The sequence below is a fragment of the Hemitrygon akajei genome, chromosome 11 (assembly GCF_048418815.1).
Source record: "Hemitrygon akajei chromosome 11, sHemAka1.3, whole genome shotgun sequence".
Classification (NCBI taxonomy): domain Eukaryota; kingdom Metazoa; phylum Chordata; class Chondrichthyes; order Myliobatiformes; family Dasyatidae; genus Hemitrygon; species Hemitrygon akajei.
In genome coordinates, this window is record NC_133134.1 from 36,895,156 (window position 1) to 36,913,871 (window position 18,716).

The window sequence follows — 18,716 nt, forward strand, 5'->3', positions numbered from 1 at the left end:
TCATCCAACATAGAATAGCACAGCAAATTACAGGCCCTTCGGCCCACAATGTTGTGCCGACCCTCAAACCCTGCCTCCCATATAACCCCCCCCACCTTAAATTCCCCCATATACCTGTCTAGTAGACTCTGAAACTTCACTAGTGTATCTGCCTCCACCAACTGACTCAGGCAGTGCATACCACACACCAACCACTCTCTGAGTGAAAAACCTTCCTCTAATATCCCCCTTGAACTTCCCTCCCCTTACTTTAAAGCCATGTCCTCTTGTACTGAGCAGTGGTGCCCTGGGGAAGAGGCGCTGGCTGTCCACTCTGTCTATTCCTCTTAATCCAAGATCTCTAAAATTTCACATTCTCAATTTTATCACCAGGACTACCTTTTGCATTGATTCAATAGCTTCCGATTGTGTTTTTCATACGTGGTGATTAGAATCATTAAGTCAAAATCAGAGTCAAACAGTACGGAAATAGTCCCTTCAACTCTCCACATCCACTAATCATCTATGTTGAACCCACTCACCAGCACCTTCTCTAACTTGCTTGTCTAGATGGTTCTTAGATGTTGTGAGGTATCTACCTCCACCTATCAGGCAATATATTTCAGGTTCCAACCATCATCTGGGTGGGAACATTCTTTCTCACGACACCTTTAAACTTATTGTTTAACCCTAAACTTGTGCTTTCTAGTTTTAGATAGATCTTCTACAGAGAGAAAAAATATGCAGTATTAGCCCAAACTATGCCTCTTATAATTTATATATTTTTTTTAATCACATGCCATCTCAGATAACTCCACTCCAATGTAAAAAATAATCCATCCCAGACAAAATCCTGGTGAGTCTTTTCTGCACCTTCTCTTCATATCCCTCCTACAAGTATGATAACCAGAACTGTACACAGTGCTAACCAACATTTTATCAAGTTGTACTATTAACCTTCCCATTCTAATAGAGCCAAAGGTATACAACATTGAAACAGATCCTTCGGCCCAACTTGCTCATGCTGACCAAGTTGCCTGTTTGCCAGGGTTTGGCACACATACCTCACCTTTCCTATCCATGTACCCCTTTAAATGTCCTTTAAATTTTGTAAATGCATCTGCCTCCACTACTTCCTCCGGCAGCTGAATATTCTATGCCCTATTAATGAAGGCAAGTATCTTTGATGCCTTCATCACCTTACCTGTACTGACACACCACGGTCCCTCTGTTCGCAAATTCTGCCTGTAACACTTACTTACTAGTGATCTACCTATTTTAATTACTGATCAATATCATACTGTAGCCTGCAACTGTCCTCCTCACTCCCAATCTAGGCAATCTTCTATTCAAGCTTCCGTTTTTAAATTTCAAAACTATAAAGAGATTTTCATTTAATTGAACTTAAATGAGAGTGCTAAGAATGTACTTATATTTAGTCAACATTTGAAAGACTTTCTACATTTAATGCTACTACTGGCAGTCCCTAAGATGTCAGGCTTTTGTTCTCTGAAATAAACAAGAGGGGGGTAAAAAAGACATAGATGAAAATGTGAAAACCGACCGTCATTTCCCCCTTCTGGCTTGAGATTGAGAGAAATATTCTGAAAGCAGGTGATACTCAGAACAGACCTGAAATCATCTGAAGAAGCTCATACAAGGTTGTCATTGTATCCCAACTTTTACCATCAAAACTTTCAGCCAGCTTTAAAACTGCAGTGGGTACACATTAACATTTTATTATACTGTATTTATACAAGAGTTTATACACTTTCAGAGTACAGATTAGACACTAGTTTCCAGGTTACATTGTACTTGCATAGCATCTTTTATTCAACTGTATAGTTATGATGCATCTTCCAAATCTACATACAAATCAATGTAAAATTCAGTTTTGGTTTTGGACAAAGGTCAGAGTAGGAGTGGAGAGGAGATGAAATAAGGAACTTGAAGGTGTATTACCAACATGAACTCACTGCATTTTATGTGGCAATAGCTTGGCAAATTTGCGTCCCATAACTCAGCACCTGAAAGTGCATAATTATACAAACAGAAGACATTAAATACAAGCAACTACAATTCACACAAAGTACACTTTAATATTTATAAAATCATATATACATAAACATAATAGAAACAATTTGAGTTAAAATACAGTTTGTACAATTAAAGGCAATGTTCATATGTTTTATCACTTCTTTACATTTCTAATTTAAACTCAGCAAATTTAGTAAAGTATCAGCTGAGTCCATTACCAAGAATATGAGATGTTAAAAAAGTTTTAACTGCATTTATTATGTAGGTTTATTTTCTTCATAACAAAACAAAATTAAAAGATTCTAAAGGACATTAGGCAATAACTGTTAGCCCCATGACTTGGAATGCTTTTTGTTGGAAAACTAACAAATTTTGAGAATGCGGTCACTGAAGGAATCTATAAATCAGCCTCAATACCAAAATAAACAGTACCAAACATAGTCACTGTGTCATGAGACAACAGCAGTTTGCTTTATAATTTTTCCTACTAAACGATTGATGTGGGGTTATTTCAATGTTGCCCAAAATTTTACATTCAACTGTGGCAAAGTGTTTTTCATTAGTTGTCATGGAAAAGAGCCTCAAAAACGAAAAGGGAGGAAACTCTTAATGAGCAACTGCTATAAGCCTTTCAATTTTACTTTCATAGACATTGGCCTGCTATGTACGAGGCCAGAATTAAAGAGAACTTAAGGTTTTAAATTGAATTTCGCCTTGCAAGTGGGGGGAAATAAAAACACAATTAAATAGGAGTAATTGGATCAGTAAGTGTTTTGACAAGTCAATATCCAGAATAGTTACATTATAGTCGTAATGCATAAGGAATCAGTTCATTTATCAGTGCAAGATTCCTTTGTTTTCTTCAGCATCAAAATTGCCTCAAATGGGGAAAAACGAAAAATCCAACAAAACTTTGCCTTGATTCAATTGGTATCACACTCAAATCAGACGGCAAGTTCTTGTTTCACTTCAGTACAGCATCATTTAAGCTGCCATCTTTTGAGACCATTACATCTCTCCAGATGGATGCAATAAATCCTATAGCAACATTTGAAGAACAATAAGTTTCTTAAACCCCCCACCCCACCCAGTACATGGTCAATTATTTCTCTAAAATAATCCTCATCAACAGATAGATTAAACTTCTTATTCATCACTCTGTTGCTTGAAGGACCAGACTGAGCATAAAGCAACTGCCATGTTTAAGAACTTTACAACAGCTTAGAAGATGCTTCTTTAGTTGATGTTTCAGGGAAATTGAGAAAATACGATGTTCAGTTAATGACAGTATTTTCTTAATATGCAAATGAGTATTATTTCAAAATTCTTTTCATTTCGTTAAAGAATTCTAGAAGTCAAGGCCACTGAATATTACAAGATTAATATTACCCTGAAACCAGAAAAACAGTTTAGACAACTCTATGATTACTTCCTGAGTGAGTACAGAACTTAACACTTGACAGAAGCAAAGATACTACTCTTGGGCACATTTACACTACCAGACAGGACAGAACACATACAAAGCAAATCAGGTACCACCCATTTAAAAGCAAATATTGCCATACTTTCTAGATCCACAAACATTACAACATGACATCTGCCCTAGGGCTAATTTTTGTCCAACATACTGGTGTTAAATTGGACTGGATTTTTAAAATGCAGCTTCATCTATAATACTGGTGTCATTTAATTATTATGCATTTAAAAGGGCTTGTGCAACAGTCTTTATTGCTCTAGGTACAAAGATGGTGAGAATATTTGCACCAAATAGTATTGCCCTGAATGTGACACAATGCACTCAAGCTTCCTAATAAAGGTGACTCTTTCAAAGCTGTTATTTTACCTCCCAACCTACACTTTTGCTCAATATCCAAACCAAAACAAACACTGCAATCTATTGTACTCCACAAGCATCTTAAATATTCTGCACAAACACTGTAGATTTATCATATCAAAAACAAACTTGTCACAATAACTTCTAGTTTTGTTTAGTGATGGGAAAGTTCAAAGTAAATTTATTATCAAAGTACATATATGTCACCATATACACCCTGGAGATTCATTTTATTGCAGACAATCACAGTAAATACAACGTGTTGGATCAAATTCTGCAAAACAAGCACAAACTGCAGGCCAATGCTCCAATTTCTGAAGTGATGCTCCAGACATTAATCGTTGTGGTTCTTGTCAGCACTTACACGCAGAAGATCTCAGCTTTATTTTGGAAGATGAGTAACCAGGTCTTTCCTGTTTATCTGACAACTAAAAGTCTCTCAATAACTAAGAACATCGGAGATTATTGTGTGAATTCTACAGTTCGTAGAATTTTGTTGTTGCAGATTATGTGAAAAATATATCCTCCACTTGAACTATAGTTATTTTGCATGGGAAGATGGAAGGTCATATTCTTGGAGCACAAGCCTCATCTATAAAAACTATTTGTAAGATTATCTGTAATTAAATTGTTCACCTACACATCTGGGCTTTGCAGGATTAAAAACCTCAAATCTAAATCAGTTTTCCTGGAGATGAAATGATTAATACAGCAAGCCACTATGTAGTTCAGACTTCCATGCATCACACAGCTGTCACATTTCTCTGAACATTCACTGGTAAATGAGATCCCCATGATATTTCAACCACTGTTTTACCAATCATCTTCAAGATCAACATAGCATTACTTTATTAGCACAATTAAATATCTTATTTAGATACTGCCAATCTGCTAAAAAAAAACCTTCTGTCTTGGTCAAAGAACTTGTTCCACTAACACATAAAACCAAGCACTGTGAATTAAAATAAAAATCACTAAAGCGGATACAAAAAGTGACCAATAAGTAGTGGATGTGGCATCGTCCATCACAAGTAAAGCCCTTCCCAGCATTGAGCATATCTCCATGGAACGCTCTTGCAGGAAAGCAGCATTCATTATCCAGGCCATGCTCTCTTCTCATTGCTGCCATCAGGAAGGTGGTACAGGAGCCTCAGGACCTACACCAGCAGGTTCAGGAACAGGCTCTGGAACCAGAGGGGACAACTTCACTCAACTTCACTTGCCCCATCACTGAACTGAACACAACCCCATGGATTCACTTTCAAAGTCTCTTCATCTCATGTTCTCGATAGTTATTATTATATTTTTCTTTGTATTTGTTTAGTTTGTTGTCTTTTGCACATTGGTTGTTTATCTATCTTGTCTTTCGCACATTGGTTGTTTATCTATCTTGTCTTTCATTGATTATATTGTGTTTCATTGTATTTACTGTGAATACCCAGCAGAAAATGAATCTCAGGGTTGTATATAGCACAGTATACAGTGACTTCAAACTTTATGTCCCATTCATTAAAATAATCATTTCTGGTTATTCATAGTGTCACTGTATTCAAATTTCAAGTTTAGATGATGTTGGTTTAACATGATAAAGTTTAAATGCAAAAAAAAACCAGATCCTTAGAACTAACAGAGTATGCAACAAATTGAAGGAACATATTGCAAATTATTATGCAACATATAAGTCTGCATTTAAATTTAAAAGTAGCAACTTATTCAAAAGTGTGGCATTAAACAGAACCTGGCAAATTATCGTATAATGCAAACACATTGTAGTTTTTGTGGTTTCAACCCTTGTTCTAACAAAATTACCTACTCTTAGAATCTATTGCTTAGAATGATCACCGAACATTTTACAAGACTAACACCTGAAAACTTACATACAATCTTATTTCCTGCTCTGAAACAGAATAGTTATTGTTCACTTGAAATGGATTTTTAAAGAAATAAAAGTGTTGGGGTGGGAGGGAGCTGAAGAGAAATTGCAAGGAAAACAAATTCCACCCCCCACAAACCAGTACACGCACACAAACAAACACACACAATGGCCATTTTAAAAACAGCAGAACTGCAAAATTACCTGCATAGGTAACTAATATACCAACTGTGCAACACAACTATTGCATTAGAAAAGGGAATTAGCTCAATTTATTATGGAATGAAAAAGATGATTTATGACAAAGTCCAGGTAAGAAATTTGAAGTTAATAATAACTATCAATCCATCAACTTTTATATTAAACACAAAATATCAAAAGTTTAAGGCATAAACTTCCCTCTCTTGACAGTTTTATGAAAATGCATTTAAAAAAAAGAACAAGACCAACCACTACAGTGAAATGACTACAAAAAACACTCCTCGGAAATATTGTTCTTCTACCAACAAAGCTGGTCTTTCCGAACAGCTTATACCGAGATAAATTAGAACAGATAACAAACAATTTTATGGTTAGCTAAAGCAATGACTGAAAGATGAGCCAAACAGCATTATTTTAATATTTCTTTCCCAGTATTATTAGATGGGAAGTGCACCTTAAAGAAAATTACAAATTGTGTAAACCCAAAACAAAAACATGCACACCTGGCTCTGTATTAATTCATTCCGGCACATATTAAAATATACTAGCCAGAAACAGTTAAATACAAAACTTATTTAGCACAATTTTGCATTAACTTGCAAGTAGGCCAAGGAGGAAAGTCACATAGGACTACAGAGTAATGGAACAGAAAAATGAAAACCTGGACTGGTGAACATTGCGGGTGTTTTATTAGAACATTCTACAAAGGGCTGGCCAAAGCCTCCACAGGATGGCCACAGTGCCTCTTAATCACATACATGGAGTAATCAATTACACATCAAGCTATTTTTGTATCGTGCTAAATACCTGTTCACTTTGCTTGTGTGCAATTTCCAAATTTTGAGGGTTAAGCAAAGAAATAAAACTCAACCTGAAAATGTCAAAGTGAATTTTGTAAGGTCAGACAATTGTGGAAAGAGATTTTAAAATGGTTAATTCATTTAAGTGGTTCCAAGGAAAACTATTTATAACAACTACATTTTAATACTTGTCCATAAAGAACATCCGAGGTGCAGATTAATTCTTCAAGGTAGAAGACAAAAGTAGAAAGGTGGAAAGCAGAACTAAAATGGAAGTTTTCGCCAAAACTGTCAAAATACTCTAATTATCTTTCTTAATTTTTCTTCATTTTTCCAGAGAATTAATTAATTGAACTTATGAATCTACAGTAAAATCCAAGGTTGGACAGTGAGGGGATGGTAGCTTGAAGCTGAAATTACCAGTAGAAATTCAAATATAACATTGTAAATACGTTTTGTTATCTTAAAATGGCTGGATTTCTCTACAACCATTCCTCTACAATTCACAGTGAAGAGATGAAATAAAATATTGACAACATTGATGTCAGCTGGAAAAAAAACATGTACCAACAAATTGAGAATCACATTGTTTAGGCTGGCAAACTTGCAATATCAAATTTGTTCACCAAAAATCAAAACTAACTACTTGTTTGTTTGAAATATAGACTGGTAAAAATTAGTTTGAAAATCATTATTTCTTGGTAGGTTAACCCAAATATTCAATAGGTCTCTATCTTTTTGCCAGAATTAAAATATTCCTTCTGAATTAACGTATTTTGCCTAATTTTGCATTCTAAAGGGATGCAAAAAATAATGTTGCCCCAAATAAATTTTAATCTCAGGCAAAATCAGGCTGTTCAGGTTAGGAAGTTAACTATTTAAATTTATCATTTCTAGTTTCCTTGTTGTGTTAATGCTACATGCAACAACCATTGCATCAAAACTCTAAAGTTGTGTCTAAGTTTTGCTTCCATTTCATTGCTGAAGATATTTCTTACTAAATGTGTGAGGTAAATTGGTACAGAAATTAAGTGTAGGATTCAAAGACAATGATTCTTAAGTAGTTATAATGGCCGGAATTAAGATCTGAATTTTTAGAAAAACAGCAACACAGAAGTAGGATTATATCCAAAAGGTTATTTAAGATCTAACCTGCTAAACATTATAGTGCCAGGGTAAACAAAAACAAAGAAAAGTGCTCAAAACTACAGGTAGGTCAAAAATTTATGAAAAAGAAAGAAACATTTAATACTTTTGAACTGCATCGTTTATCTTTTAAAGAGTGTGACATGATACTGAAATCAGCCCAAATTAGTACCCTGCCTACAGGCTTAGGAAGAAGCGTGTGTGTGCAACTTTCTGCTACATAAAAGGTTAGCTAAGATTTGGATTGTCCAGATCTATAATGAGACCTGAAAACCTGCTGGGTTACATCTGGTCACCAGTGGTTATAATCAATTGTGCTATATCACTGATAGCATTACTGAAAATGCAACTGGAATCTGGATTGGTTATTTCTATTTTCAGAAGACTCCTGGTGTGTGCTAGGTGGCAGTATATTAGCTACTTCAAAACAGGAACTTGGGCCATTTCATATAAAAATACTTTCAAATACTGCTTTAAGACAGAGCACAGTTTATTTCTAGTAGTTCTTAGTTAAAAAAAATCTTTGATTTGCCAAGAATCTACACTCAAAAACCCTGAACTAAAAGATGGTATATTTCTAATCAGTCTTCTGGCACAAAACTATTAGATTTTAATAGCGGAGGTTTCTATCTGCTCATCAAGGTCAAATAACAATTCATGCAACTCATGAATGTTCAACACAAGTCTGCAAAGGAATTTTATAAAAAATAATAGTTGTAAATAACAAATACACATTCACAATGAAGTTGAATTCCATGCTGTACCAAACAGTAGTTGTACCTGGCTACGGAAGGGTTATAAACTGATTGAACCAACTGACAAGCTCAATCCATTTTACTACAGCTCCAGATATCCAAGTAGTATGGCTGTAATTTGAACCCATTTTTTATTGCAACCCAGTTTTCTCCTTAAAAACCAGCATTTACTTATGCCATTCACTCTGCCAAGAGACTTCACATCTCAGATAGTTTACATTCAGCAACAGTAAATAGCTGAACTCTAGAATGGGGCAGAACCCACTGAGTAGCTTGGATAAAAACCTACTACTATTGTCCATACAGACTTCCAAGTAAAGCACCCTTGGTACAAGCCAATTTGGTACTTGAAACTCAGATTGATCATTGCCCACCTTTTCCATTCAGTACAAAACAGAAAAAGAGGCCCTAGTGCAATGAGTGTCTAGAACTACTGCTCACTATGCTTCTGAGAACTTATACAGAACTTGAAAAAGGACATTTATAAGCACTTCCATGATGCCAATATGCTTCCATGTAATATCACTGCAATCTCTCTACGCATGGCCAGACTCCAGACAAGTCTGAATTGAAAGTGCTAGTGGCACAGGGAATACCAAGGAGCAATGCCAAATAGAATTTTCTCATTTCTTCACCCTTCACTGCAGCATTACATCTTTCAGATTCTCCTGCAGAATAGTGTCTTTCACAGCATGAAACACAAACCGAATGTTTTCTGTGTCAATGGCCGTTGTGAAGTGGTGAAACAGTGGCTTGCTGCGATCTCGCCGTTTGTTATTGAAGCACTGCACCAAGTATTTTTGTACATCCTCCAGTCTGTGAGGGTTCCATTGAAAGTCTGGGAAGTATTTCTTAATATTAACTGTTTTCACCTTCTCTACAAGCAAGTCCATTTTGTTGAGGAACAAAATAACAGAGACAGAAGTAAATAATTTGTTGTTTACAATAGTCTCAAAAATGTTCATCGATTCTACCAGACGGTTTGTCCGCCTGTCTTCCATGAGAACCTGGTCATATTCGCTGGAGGAAACCATGAACAGAATGGACGTAATCCCATCAAAGCACTGAAACCACTTCTGCCGTTGAGATCGTTGACCACCTACATCTACCATTTTGAAAGGAATGCCTTTTATGATAAAATCATGCTCCACAATTCCTTTGGTGGCCTTTCTTGCAAGGAGAACATCATGTCTGCTAGGAAGGTATCTCTGAAACAAAAGAAACCAAATAGGTATCACAAAATAGGTATCTAGATGAGCATATTTTTTCCTAAAAAGACACCACAGACACAGCAATATGTTATATTACATTATATTAATTTCATAATCTAATAGCCACAGATAGTTCAAACTCCAAAATTGAAAGGATACCAACCAGTGAAAACTGAACTGATCATTTGCATTTAGGAGAGGAAGGGAAGGAGAAAGTAAGTTATTTACCAGATGCGTTTATTTTAAGATATGCATGCAATTTTTTCCTGCAATAGCTCCCATGCTACGATGTTGGTGGCATGTTCTATATTTAAAAAGTGGTATGGTTTTGCTGTTTATTTCAAATGACTGAAATTAAATTTGTGAGCATACAAAAATTCTCTCAAATTAATGGCTTTTGTTCAGTTCATTGGACACTGAACAATTACAATTTAAAGAAAACCCAAAATTTAGCCTAAACAGCACCAGGCATAGACCTAACTTGAGGTTTACAAGCTTCAAACAGACATTTTACATTGCATAATTAGAAAGCATGGTTATCTCCAAGGAGATCAAAAGCCAAGGTTTTGAATTTGCAAAATGCACCAAGATTACTGTCGAGATCACAGCAACAAATTTTTTAAAAAAATTGTATTCTGCATTAATTACAGAAGGTAATATTTCCTCCACCCCACCACACTTACAATCTTAACTTTAAAATGGTGAGAATAGCTTTGCTCATCTTCACTGCTGGTATGATGTTGAATTAGTTTAAATTCCACCTTATCTGTGCCCTTTTGGTTGCTCTCTGCTGACTCACTATAATAAGTTAGGCAGCAAACTTGTTGCATTACAAGATCTGTAAGCACATTATCTGACACTAGTAAGGGTGAATAATGAATTTGTAAACTAGAGATAATTAATCATATTCTGGATTAGTTCTATGTTTTTAGCAAAAGCTTCAAATTAACGAGCTGCCAATTTCTAAGACATTTATGAATTTCCATGGGATGTGTCAGTAATTTCCCTAATTTTCTTTAAAGGTAGCACCGGCGAGACGCTGTGAAGTTTTGTGGGCAGATAACAAAACTACTAACTATTCTATTAAATATACTTTTTCTGGACCTTGATTATTGAAATCCACAGCTTGTAATATCCATGAGGATGATGTGCTTTTGAACACGTCCAAGACCTGGCGCTTTTGCAGCATCTTGAAGGATTTGGAAAACCGGACTCTCGAGAATGTGGATACAGCTGCAGCAGCCACTGCTGAAGTGGACTTCGGGCTGCACTGAAGTGGTGAACCCAGGCCCGAGAGCGAAAAGCAGATTGATATTTAGCTGATTTAAGTGCTGAGCCAGATTTAAAAGATTAAGGCATTGATGCCAAGGGAGAAGGACTAATCAGTGTTCAGCACACTACTCCGTAAGGCTTTACTCCCCTCAGCACTGAACTTATTCTGCAGATGTGGCCTGCAGCCACTGGGCTCCTGGACTGGGTGCAGCACTGATCTGGTTATGCGGCTGTGAACTCACTTTTAGGGATTTTGTTGTTCATGCTCTGAACAGACAAAGCATGAGGTGTTGGACACTGTTTTGAATGTGTTGGCATCCAAAATCGTGCATGGAGAGATGTCTGATACGCTGATCTATCCCAGGTCACCAGACAAAGCTTCTAGCCAACACTTGACCATTCAACACTTTGACAATGCCCTGATGACCAGCATGTAGCTCCTCCAACACTTTAGCTCTCAACTTGCACGGTACAACAACTCTCAATCCCCACACAAGGCAAACTCTAAAGGGCAAATTCATCCTGGCCCAGGCAAAAAGGTGGAACTGGAATTCTGTTACATATTCCAGCCATTTCTGCAGGCCATGTACATCAGAGACAGTGCAAGGTCTTTTCTGGTTTCCCTTTGGATCATTTCTGCTGTAATAGGGAGACTTAGAAACATAGAAAACCTACAGCACAATACAGGCTCTTCGGCCCACAATGCTGTGCTGAACATGTCCCTACCTTAGAACTAACTAGATAGATAGATAGATAGATAGATAGATACTTTATTCATCCCCATGGGGAAATCCAACTTTTTTTCCAATGTCCCATACACTTGTTGTAGCAAAACTAATTACATACAATACTTAACTCAGTAAAAAAAAATATGATATGCATCTAAATCACTATCTCAAAAAGCATTAATAATAGCTTTTAAAAAGTTCTTAAGTCCTGGCGGTAGAATTGTAAAGCCTAATGGCATTGGGGAGTATTGACCTCTTCATCCTGTCTGAGGAGCATTGTATCGATAGTAACCTGTCGCTGAAACTGCTTCTCTGTCTCTGGATGGTGCTATGTAGAGGATGTTCAGAGCAATCCATAATTGACCGTAGCCTACTCAGCGCCCTTCGCTCAGCTACCAATGTTAAGCTCTCCAGTACTTTGCCCACGACAGAGCCCGCCTTCCTTACCAGCTTATTAAGACGTGAGGCGTCCCTCTTCTTAATGCTTCCTCCCCAACACGCCACCACAAAGAAGAGGGCGCTCTCCACAACTGACCTATAGAACATCTTCAGCATCTCACTACAGACATTGAATGACGCCAACCTTCTTAGGAAGTACAGTCGACTCTGTGCCTTCCTGCACAAGGCATCTGTGTTGGCAGTCCAGTCTAGCTTCTCGTCTAACTTACTCCCAGATACTTGTAGGTCTTAACCTGCTCCACACATTCTCCATTAATGATCACTGGCTCCATATGAGGCCTAGATCTCCTAAAGTCCACCACCATCTCCTTGGTCTTGGTGATATTGAGACGCAGGTAGTTTGAGTTGCACCATATCACAAAGGTTTTACCCATAGCCCTCTATGTTTCTAAGCTCCATGTACCTATCCAGGAGTCTCTTAAAAGATCTTATCGTTTCCGTCTCCACCACCGTTGCCGGCAGCCCATTCCACACAATCACCACTCTCTGGTTAAAAAAAAAATTACCCCCGACTTCTCCTCTGTACCTACTTCCAAGCACCTTAAAACTGTGCCCTCTCCTGTTAGCCACTTCAGTCCTGGGAAAAAGTCTCTGACTATTCACACAATCAATGCCTCCCATTATCTTGTACACCTCTATCAGGTCACCTCTCATCCTCAGTTGCTCCAAGGAGAAAAGGCCAAGTTCACTCAACCCATTCTCATAAGGCATGTTCCCCAATCCAGGCAACATCTTTGTAAATCTCCTCTGTACCCTTTCTATAGTTTTCACATCCTTCTTATAGTGAGGTGACCAGAACTGAGCACAGTACTCCAAGTGGGGTCTGAACAGGGTTGTGTATAGCTGTAACATTACCTCTCGGCTCCTAAACGCAATCCCATGACTGATGAAGGCCAATGCACTGTATGCCTTCTTAACCACAGAGTCAACCTGCATAGCAGCTTTGAGTGTCCTATGGACTCGGACTCCAAGATCTCTGATCCTCCACACTGCCAAGAGTCTTACCATTAATACTATATTCTCTCATCATATTTGACCTACCAAAACAAACCACCTCACACTTATCTGGGTTGAACTCCATCGGCCATTTCTCAGCCCAGTTTAGCATCCTACCAATGTCCTGCTGTAACCTCTGACAGCCCTCCACACTATCCACAACACCCCCAACCTTTATGTCATCAGCAAATTTACTAACCCATCCCTCCATCTCCTCATCCAGATTATCAGAGGCTCACCACTGGTCACTGACCTCCACAAGCCAATTCTGGATCCACAAAGCAAGGTCCCATTGGTTCCCATGCCTCTTTATTTTCTCAATAAGCCTTGCATGGGATACTGTATCAAATGCCTTGCTGAAATCCATATACAGTACATCTACTGTGCTACCTTCATCAATGTGTTTAGTCACATCCCCAAAAAAAATTCAATCAGGCTCGTAAGGCATGACCTACCTTTGACAAAGCCATGCTAACTATTCCTAATCATATCATGCCTCTCCAAATGTTCATTAATCCTGTCTTTCAGGGTCTTTTCCATCATCTTACCAACCACTGAAGTAGGACTCATTGGTCTACAAATTTCCTGGGTTATCTCTACTCCCTTTCTTGAATAAGAGAACAACATCTGCTACCCTCCAATCCTCCGGAATCTCTCCTGCCCCCATTGATGATGCAAAGATCAGCAATCTCCTGCTTTGCCTCCCACAATAGCCTGGGGTACATCTCATCAGGTCCCAGAGACTTATCCAACTTGATGCTTTCCAAAAGCTCCAGCATGTCCTCTTTCTTAATGTCTATGTGCTCACGTTTTTTAATCCACTGTAAGGTCATCCCTACAAACGCCAAGATCCTTTTCCGTAGTAAATACTGAAGCAGTTCTGCAATCTCCTCTGGTGCCATACACACTTTTCCACTGTCACACTTGATTTGTCTTATTCCCTCATGTCTTATCCTCCTGCTCTTCACATACTTGTAGAGTGCCGTGGGGTTTTCCTTAATACTGCTCGCAAAGGCCTTCTCATGGCCCATTCTGGCTTTCCTAATTTCATTCTTCAGTCCCTTCCTGCTAGCCTTATAATCTTCTAGATCTCTATCATTACCTACTTTTTTTGAACCTTTCGTAAGCTTTTCTTCTTGATTAGATTTACAACAGCCTTTGTACACCACGGTTCCTGTACCCTACCATCCTTTCCCTGTCTCATTGGAACACAGCTATGCAGAACACCACACAAATATCTCCTGAACATTTGGCACATTTTTGCTGTACATTTCTGAGAACATCTGTTCCCAATTTATGCCCGATAGCTTCATATTTCTCCTTAGTCCAATTAAACGCTTTCCTAACTTGTCTGTTCCTAACCCTCTCCAATACTATGGTAAAGGAGATAGAATTGTGATCACTATCAGCAAAATGCTCTCCCACAGAGAGACCTGATTCCTGACCAGGTTCATTTCCCAATACCAGATCAAGTACAGCCTCTCCTCTTATAGGGGCTTATCTATAAACTGTGTTAGGAAACCGTCCTGAACATACCTAACAGACTCCACCCCATCTAAACCCCTTGCTCTACGGAGATGCCAATCAGTATTTAGGAAATTAAAATCTCCCACCATTACAACACTTATTATTACACCTTTCCAGAGTCTGTTTCCCTATCTGCTCCTTGATGTCCCTGTTACTATTGGGTTTTATATATATATATATAAAAACACCTAGTAGAGTTATTGACCCCTTCCTGTTTCTAACTTCCACCCACGGAGACTCAGTAGACAATCCCTCCATGACTTCCTCCTTTTCTGCAGCCGCGACACTATCTCTGATCAGCAGTGCCACGCCCCCAGCTCTTTTGACTCCCTCCCTGTCCTTTCTGAAACATCTATAGCCTGGCACTCTAAGTAACCACTCCTGCCCCTGAACCTTGCAAGTCTCTGTAATGGCTACAACATCATAGCTCCATGTTCTGACTCACACTCCGAGCTCATCCGCTTTGTTCATGATGCTTCTTGTATTAAAATAGACACATCTCAAACTATCATTCTGAGTGCATCCCTTCTCTATCACCTGTCTATCCTCCCACTCGCAATGTCTCCAAGCTTTCTCCATTTGTGAGCCAACAGTCCCTTCCTCAGTCTCTTCAGTTTGGTTCCCCACCCTCCCCCCCCCCCCAGCAATTCTAGTTTAAACTCTCCCTCATAACCTTAGCAAACCTTCCTGCCAGGATATTGGTCCCCCTCAGATTCAAGTGCAACCTGTCCTTTTTGTACAGGTCATGTCTGCCCCAAAACAGGTCCCAATGATCCAGAAATCTGAATCTCTCAGCCACGCATTTATCCTCCACCCCACTCTATTCCTATACTCATCAGGCAGTAATCCCAAGATTACTACCTTTGAGGTCCCGCTTCTCAACTTCCTTCCTAACTCCCTGTAGTCTGCTTTCAGGACCTCCTCCCTTTTCCTACCTATGTTGTTGGTACCAATATGTACCACAGCCTCTGGTTGTTCAGCTTCCCACTTCAGGATATCATGGACACGATCAGAAACATCCCGGACGGACCCTGGCACCTGGGAGACAAACTACCTGTGTCCACAGAATCGCCTGTCTGACCCCTTAACTATATAGTCCCCTATTATTGCTGCCTTCTTCCTTTCCCTACCCTTCTGAGCCCCAGGGCCAGACTCTGCGCCAGAGGCGCAGCCACTGTTGCTTCCCCCATGTGGGCCATTCCCCCCCCACCCCCCGCCCCGGCAGTACTCAAACAGGAGTACTTATTATTAAGGGGGACAGCCACAGGGGTACTCTCTAGTATCTGCCTCTTGCTCTTCCCTCTCCTGGTTGTTACCCACATCTGTCTCCCGCGGCCCCGGTGTGACTACTTGCCTATAGCTCATGTCACCTCCTCACTTTCCCTGACCAGGGATCATTTGTATTCTGAAGAATATGTCAAGTGGAGTGCCCTCTTTTTAAAATTTAAAAAAAAAGATATTTCCTTTTCAAAGGGTAAACAGGACAATCCATCAGCAATTGTAATTATGTCCTTCAAGAAAGAACCCATCTCTTCATTTTTTCGTATATAATTTATGAACAAAGTACATATGTCTCCACATTTTCTTGCAGGCATACTCAATAAATGCATAATGGGAGAATTTGAGGCCTCCATCGGTCAGGGTCGACCATGTTGTCTCCCAACTGTCTGGATAAACAAGCCAAGACAGTTAGATTCGGAGAGCAAGCTGTTGCCCATGCATCAAGCACCCCCTCTCCACGCATCTGTTGAACCCATAGGAACAGCACAGACTGAGACCGTTTGGCACCAGCAGCGCTGCAGCAGTGTTGAAATAAATGTATGGCTGCCTTAGGGACTCCAGCTTCTGGTTTTTCCTTGGGGTTTACTCCCGAAGCCTTTCCCATGAGTGGGTATAGGCATAAGGCAACGAGGTTTGATATCAGAGTTTTCCTTCTCCTAGATGAACTGCCAACCACGGCTGATGAGCCCCATCTGCCCGAAGCAACTAGTAACCCGCATTTGCCCCTTCTCCTATCTGTAGAAATGGTTCTGCTGGGCTTAGTAGAATAATCAGAATAAAATGAATGAAAGATCACACTACTGGGTGTTCAACCAGTATGCAAAAGACATACTGTGAAAATACAAAAATTAATAATAATAATAATACCAATAATAAATAGAGCAATAAACAGAGAACATGAGATGATGAGTCCTTTCAAGTGAGTTCATAGGTTGGGAGAACATTTCAATGATGAGGCAAATAAAGCTGAGTGAAGTCATCTCCTTTGGTTCAAGGCCCTGATGGTTGAGGGTAACAACTGTTGCAGAACTTGATGGTGAGAGTCTCAAGGCTCCTTTACCTTCTTCTTGATGGCAGCAGCTAAAAGAGAACAGGCCTGGTTGGGGGGGTCCCTGATGATGGATGATGCTTTCCTGCAATAACACTCCATAAGTATACTCAATGGTGGGGAGGGTTTTACCCATGATGGACTGGGCTGTATCCATTACTTCTTGTAGCAATTTCCATTCAAGGTATTGGTGTTTCCATACCAGGCTGTGATGCAACTAGACAATATACTCTTCACCACACATCCACAGAAGCTTGATAAAGTTTGGATGTCATGCCAGATCTTCGCAAACACCTAAGTAGAGGTGCTACCGTGTTTTCTTTGTAATTGCTGAGCCCAGGCCAGACATTCTGAAATAATAATACCAAGGAATTTAAAGTTGTTGACCCTCTCCACCTCTGATCAAGACCAGCTCATAGACCTTTGGTTTCCTCCTACTGAACCAGCTCTTTCATCTTGCTGACACTGAGTAAGAGGTTATGGCATCACTCAGCCATATTTTTCAGCTTCCCTCCTATATGCTGACTCATTACCAACTTTGATTCAGCTTACAGCAGTGATGTTACCAGAAAACTTGAAAATGTCATTGAAGCTGCGCTTAGCCACACAATCACAAGTGTAAAGCGATTTAAGCAGTGGCTAAGCACACAGACTTGTGGTGCACCTGTGCTTATAGAGATTGTGGAGAAAAATTTTGTCAATCCAAACTGACTGGGGAAAATCGAGAATCCAATTGCACAAGGAGGTATTAGGCCAAGGTTTTGAAGCTTATTGATTGGTTTTAAGGGGATGATAGCATTGACTACCAAGCTGTAGTCAGCGATGAAGAGCATCCTGATGTATACATCTTTGCTGTCTAGATGTTCCAGGGTGCTGCTGCTGTTAATAGCACAATCTTTTGTGGACTGAAAATGGACACGAATGGTTGATTACCAATAACAAGGGTAAACTATCTCCCATTCAAGTACTGGTTGAAACATTTTCATCCCAAACTGTATTCAAGGCCTCTCTGTCAATCTGTGTGTAAATTTTAAGGGAGTATGATGTAAAGGCAATGGGGTGCTCACTTTGATTACTCATAACATGTGACATGACTTCACCTAAACAATAAGGCAAAGCGTCACAGGAAAGCTTCACTGAACAATCTGAATCAAAGTGTGAATACAGTGTCTGACATTACCGCTCCCTTTGCCTTTTGGAAAGCCACCCCACACTGCTTTTTCCATTACTGTTTCTTCCTGATCAGTAGTAACAAGTTCCAGCAGTGAAGCACAGTAGCCAGGTTTGGCAGGAACCTGTTATAGTCATTGACAAATCTTAAAAGGGACCACAAACGCGACGTTCTTTGGCTTTGGGGCATCCACCACTGCTTAAATTTTCTCAACACACATGGGTAAATCTTGTGTGTCAATGGTGTGACCCCAGCAAGTGATGCCTAATTTAAAGAATTCAGAGTTGTTGCGTCAGGCTCTGAGCCTATAATCTAATTATTTAACGCTGTCTTGAGATTTTGGAGATGTTCCTCGTCATCCTCACCAGTAAGAGTGACGTCATTGAGTTAATGCTCAG

At 39.3% G+C, this 18,716-nt stretch overlaps 1 protein-coding gene across 1 annotated transcript in view; it reads right to left on the bottom strand.

Annotated features, from left to right (window-relative positions):
• Positions 1–2,053: 2,053 nt before the first annotated feature.
• The window catches only part of gna12a (guanine nucleotide binding protein (G protein) alpha 12a), a 97,921-nt gene continuing 81,258 nt past the window's right edge, over positions 2,054–18,716 (bottom strand). The window contains exon 4 of the mRNA XM_073060639.1: positions 2,054–9,833. Coding sequence (XP_072916740.1) covers positions 9,264–9,833 — 570 coding nt within the window. The 3' untranslated portion in view covers positions 2,054–9,263. The remainder of the gene's footprint in view (positions 9,834–18,716) is intronic.